This window comes from Halyomorpha halys, unplaced genomic scaffold (assembly GCF_000696795.3).
Source record: "Halyomorpha halys isolate HHAL.00 unplaced genomic scaffold, Hhal_1.1 Scaffold210.1, whole genome shotgun sequence".
NCBI lineage: Eukaryota > Metazoa > Arthropoda > Insecta > Hemiptera > Pentatomidae > Halyomorpha > Halyomorpha halys.
This window is the reverse complement of record NW_027113191.1, coordinates 369,102-374,477: the sequence shown is the minus strand read 5'-3', so window position 1 is coordinate 374,477 and position 5,376 is coordinate 369,102. Positions and strand designations below refer to the sequence as shown.

Genomic DNA, 5,376 nt, shown 5'->3' with positions numbered 1-5,376 from the left:
TTCATCTTTACACACGGTCAATCAATAATCTTCCAGTATAACAATTTATTGTTATCGTTTGTGTTGCCTACGGGCCCTCTTATATGGAGCCGGGTTATTTACCTATTCTTTTATGGCAGACTGCGCCTTTCCCGTCTCTTTGCATTTTTCAATTTGTAAATCCGGCTGAGCCAAATTTAGGTGAGCGGTGTGTCGGATTTAAGTAATCCGAATTTTTCGGTTTTTTTTTGTTTTATATAAAGTCAGGATCGGGGGTCTCATTTTCTGATGCCCCCCCTTGCCGCGGACACCGGAAGGCACCGAAGACGCTGCGACTGCAATGCCGTCCCAGCCTATGCACCATGCAAGCTAGGACCTGGCCTACCCCTACCATCACGCCTGAGTCCAGGACACACTGGCCGGCCACCGAGGAACAAGGACGTCTTCACTATTTTGCCCACAGCACACCTAGACGAGGGAAGCGGATAAAAGACGTCACCGCGGCGGTGAAAACGTCATTCACCAAATAAGCAATATTCATTAAGCCATGAGACCACCCAAATTTGTTCCTTTATTATAATAAGGATTTCAGAACTAACTCACTAACCAGTTTGCCCCTCCAGGGAATTAACTTTATAAATAAAAGAAAATATACGCATGCTAATGAGCCAGAAAAGTCTCACAATTGTCAGCCCACTTTTTCCACACTAATAGCATTTTAATTATAATCGTAAAATACACTCGGAACACCTGCAGTATAGCACGAGCAGGTCCCGATGTTTTGTATGAAGAACTTTCTTATTGATACTTCTAACAATACTTTATTTGTCATTCAGTATATTCTTTTGGTAAACTTTATTTAGTACATCAATATATTTACACTTACAATACGTGGACTGGAGAAGACATAGGTAGTGCTCCAAGGTGGGACGAACTGATGCTCTTAGTTTTAGCGTGAAGATCGCCCCTATGATTGTACTAGCGGTTCTTGCTAGATATTCGTTACAATATGTTATGGCACTCACTCGACACAGAATTTAATGCTATTTAATTTCTTATGCTATAACTATTTCAGGAGGATGCACCGTTTTTTAAATCATTTGAGAATGTGTGGTCTATCAGATGGATTTTTAGCATTGGCTCCTGTACACAAAGAATAGGTCTAATAGTGCCTGTTTCTAAATGTTCCAACAACTGCTTCTGACTGTACGGAGTATGCGCAGTACAGGTTTTCGGAGGCAAAACCAGTAATTCAGACATCAGTAATTCAGTCATAAACAAACCTTTTAGGTTAAAGAGATGTACGAGTCCCATTAACCCTTTATAACAGACACCATCCAAACGTTTAACAAATACTGGGTTAGCAAATCAATGTTTCCGGGCCCAATAGGGCTTCTATTGATTGCATCTTGACCCTCAGCCAGATCTTTGAGAACATGGAAGAATATCTGCAATATGTGGATGCTGTTTGTTGATTTTAGAGCAGCCTATGATACTGGGAGGTGGTTGTGCTAGATAAGACACAATTTGAGATGTGAAGTACTCTATACCAGAAGGCCTTGTCAATGTGTTCATTTAGGTTAGGAGATGAATGGACAGGTTGAGTCTTACGGGTTCGAGCCGTAAGTCTTCGAAGGATGCAGCCACGAAAAGGGTACATTGGTCCTTTGGTGGCTTTAGAAATTACAGTATAGACCAGCAGGTCGCGGTTTCGCTACAATACACATATTGGTCATGCATGAACTGGAGTTACCGAATAAACTTACTCGATTAGTAAATTGTACAATGGCAATTGCAATCTGTCAAGTAAAATGTTGTGGAAGATCAGAGGCATTTGAAGCAGAAAGTTCTCTAATACAGAGAACCCATTAGCTCCTCTCCTCTTTAACAGAGTGGGGCTAAATGACTCTAGTCCTCATTTAGTTCAACTCTGTTAGAGAGGACTAGAGATTGTACTATTATTAATTTATATATGCTAATAAATTAGTGTTAATACAGTTTTATTGTGTTTCAGGATGTTATGAAATTATTTCTGATATTAGTGTTAATACAGCTTTGTTGTGTTTCAGGATGTTATGAAATCATGTTAATAGTTAATAGAGTTTTATTATGATTCAGTATGTTGTGGAATTAATTATGTTAATACAGTTTTATTATGTTTCAGGATGTTATGAAATTATGCAAACAATTACCCAACTGCAGCATGATTCTTATTTCTTGGCCTAGCTTCAACCACATGGACTTCATGTGGGGAATAGATGCCTGGAAATTAGTTTATGAATCAATAATAGAAAAATTGAAACGTTATTGAAGTTATAAAATAATATAGACAAAGTTTTTCGTTTATTTCTATATTTTATAATAAATAGTATAGCAACAACATGTTTTCATGTTTTCCATGCTGACCATATCTTATAGCCTTCCCTTATAGTTCTCAACATCTTAGTAACAACTCTGGCGGCTTTCTTCACTGCGTCCAAATGTTGGTCTGACTCAGCAAATGGCTCACTATGTTTTCTGGTGTGATGCTTTCTCCCCACACTCTCTCCAATTCGCTTCTTTCTTGGACAAATCGTATCCAATTAAAAAAGTTGTCTCCGTTGTTTCTTCGATTGCGTCGAAAGACATGCAGGGCATTCTGCGGTGTTGTTCAATTTGAGGTGATATTGGTAGGTTCTAAATCATTCATGTCCGGTCAACAGTAGGGTCACATAAAAATCCAGCTCACCATGTCGGCGACCATCCCACATACCCACATTGGGTACAACCTGCAAGTCCACCTACTGCAGCTTCCCAACAATGTTGCCATCGATTGATGTTGTTTTCCACACTTTTCTCGAATCGCAGAAATGCCGCCATAATGCCTACTTCTTTCTTCAACAAGAAGTTCAACAGGCGGCATTGTGGCTATCACGCACACCGCCTCATAGCTCAACTGCTTGCAGTTGGAAAAGCACTTAATATGCTTAAGGAAACTCTGCAATAAACGGAAACCATCTATTTCCTGTATGATTTGTTAACCGTCGCTTCTTTCCAAATTAGAGCCCCATATAACATAATTAAGGGGACAGCAGTAGCAAGAAGTCTTCTCCTACTTTCTCTGGAACCTCCAATGTTTCGCATAATTCGTGACAATAAGGATTATAGGCAGACCGTCGCTCTTCTTCCTCACGTTATAATTCAGCAGTGTGTGGCCGCCACTCTGCCGACATTCCGTTCAGATCTATCGCGGCTTCCTCTCTTCAGTTCCTCACCTCCATCCGACTCTGTTCCCTTGTTTCCATCCTCCTGTTTCCACTCTGTTCTCTTGACCAACTCGGTTCCTTGGCTCCTTAGCTCCTTCTTCGGTCTCCGACACTCCGATGCTACCGTACATTCACCTGATGATCAACTGAACCTCCAGTTGCTTCACCATACCTGTTGGGCGTTGATCTCCATTGGTTCGCCTCAGCCCACATCTGTTCTTCAGTAGATATATGGGCACTGTTTGGCTATGTGTCCCTCATTTTCGCATTCGAAGCATCCCTAGTGTGGGCAATGCGCCACTAAATGCCCAATCTTTCCACAAACGTGACACATGCGGTCCTCCCGCCGACTATTACTTCTGGGTTTAGCTAGGCTTCTTCTGTTTTCGTGGCTCTCTCCCTTCTACCTTCTCCATGTTCTCTCCTCCTCCAAGGGTTGGGTATGTTTCTGAGCCGTTGGTATTTTATCCGGGTTCACCCTGGCTCTTCTACTTCCATTCGGACCTTCACCTCCCGCATTTCCGTATTCAAAACACCTGGTGCGTAGACATTGGACCACTAAGTGTCCAAATTTCCCGCAACCATGTCTTTCTGTCCTCACGACATCCACTGCTTCTTGGTTTTATCTGTCTTCTTTCGGTGGTTGCAACTCTTTCCTTCCCGCTATACCAGTATTCATTTCTTCTTCATGGAACTGGATTAGTCCTCATACAATTGTAAGCAACTCTCGTCCATCTGGCTTCTACTATCTCCATTAAGGATTTTTAGTCTCTTACACTTTACGAAACATCGTTCACACAGTAGGCCTTCCTTTCTACCCGTCCCTTTGGCCAACTGTACTTATACGAGGATCGTAGCCAGGAATCCCATTCTGCATTTGGCCTCCTCGACATCCACTGTTTCTCTCAACTCTGTGATTTAGTAACAGCGGGTAAGGAGAACTCCCTGCAAACTACCCACTAGACTGTCGAGGGTCGCTCTCTCTCTCCCCCTCCCTCGCTCTCTCTCTCCCCCTCCCTCTCTCTCTTTCTCTCCCCCCCTCACTCTCTCTTTCTCTCTTTTTTTTGTGTGTTTTTTTACGAGGGTCGGTGGAAATCTTCAAAAGACACCGATAGGCCCATACCAATGTGTTTGGGATTTTACCCACTAAAACCACCGCCTGTTCAATCCTATTCACAGGACCGCCGCAAGGCATTACTTCATGTAGGGAAATCTCTGAGTGCCGCCTCGCTTTCTTCGCATGGTTTTCACGTTTCCATGCTAGCTACGTCTTCTAGTCCTCTCTTCCTCTCTCAACCTCTTGAGGACGACTGTGATGAATCTCTTCATTGCGTTACAGTGCTGGTCTGAGAGTAGCATATAGCTCACCACGTTTTCTGGTGTGATGCGACCTCCACACACTATCTCTAATTCTCTTCTTTCTGCCACAAAGCGAATACAAGTGAAAAACACGTGCTGCGCGGTTTCCTCTACATCCATGTCCGGTCAAAAATTGGGTTACGTAAAAATCCATCTCACCATGTTGGCGGGCATACCACGGCCCACATCGGGTATTAACATGCGAGTCCACCTTCCGGAATCTGCAGCCTCCCAACGCTGCTGCCACTGGTCGATGGTTATTTTTCGCTCTTCTTCTCTCAAAACGTGTAAGCGTCGTCCGTAGTGCCTGCTTCTTTCTTCAACAAGGAGTTCCACAGGCGGCATTCGGGCTATCACGCACACTGCTTCGTAGGAAACAGCTCGAAAAGCACTAACCGTCCTTAAAGAAACTCTGCGATAAACTTAAACCATCTGTCTCCTGTATGATTTGGTAGCTGTTGGGGCGAGGGGTGTTTCGTATGTGAAAACCGACCTCTTCCCGAGAGGGAAATGTACGCTGGTTCGAGATAAAATAAACAAAAAAATAACGGAGGACCTGAAATAAATATCACATAAAAAAAAATAATTGAGAAAATGAAATAATAAAAATAATAACTTTCCAAGTGATACAAAATTTAATCGATGTCTATTTCGTGTGAGTGGCAAGTTCAACCTGTGAGCACATTCCACCGTTATAAAAGACCGCTGAGAACCACTATCGATGAGTAATCGCAATTCGTGCCAACGACCCCGATGATCACGAATTTTTGCCAATGCGGTGCCAAGCAAAACA

The 5,376-nt window shown here is 42.8% G+C and overlaps 1 protein-coding gene and 1 long non-coding RNA gene across 5 annotated transcripts in view; one reads left to right on the top strand and one right to left on the bottom strand.

The window, feature by feature from the left end:
- LOC106679598 (lipase 1) overlaps positions 1-2,344 on the top strand; it is a 44,590-nt gene extending 42,246 nt beyond the window's left edge. Inside the window, exon 8 of one of the 4 annotated variants that reach the window (XM_014418848.2) lies at positions 2,144-2,344. In XM_014418848.2, the coding sequence (XP_014274334.1) occupies positions 2,144-2,290 (147 nt within the window). In that variant the 3' untranslated portion in view covers positions 2,291-2,344. Of the gene's footprint in view, positions 1-1,993; positions 2,010-2,143 lie in introns of those variants that run through there. The other 3 variants (XM_024362867.2, XM_024362865.2, XM_024362866.2) reach the window with 3 other exon arrangements.
- LOC112211354 (uncharacterized) overlaps positions 1-5,376 on the bottom strand; it is a 23,119-nt gene that overhangs the window by 6,810 nt on the left and 10,933 nt on the right. The window contains exon 2 of the long non-coding RNA XR_002945568.2: positions 2,172-2,241. This is a non-coding gene — a long non-coding RNA (uncharacterized lncRNA). The remainder of the gene's footprint in view (positions 1-2,171; positions 2,242-5,376) is intronic.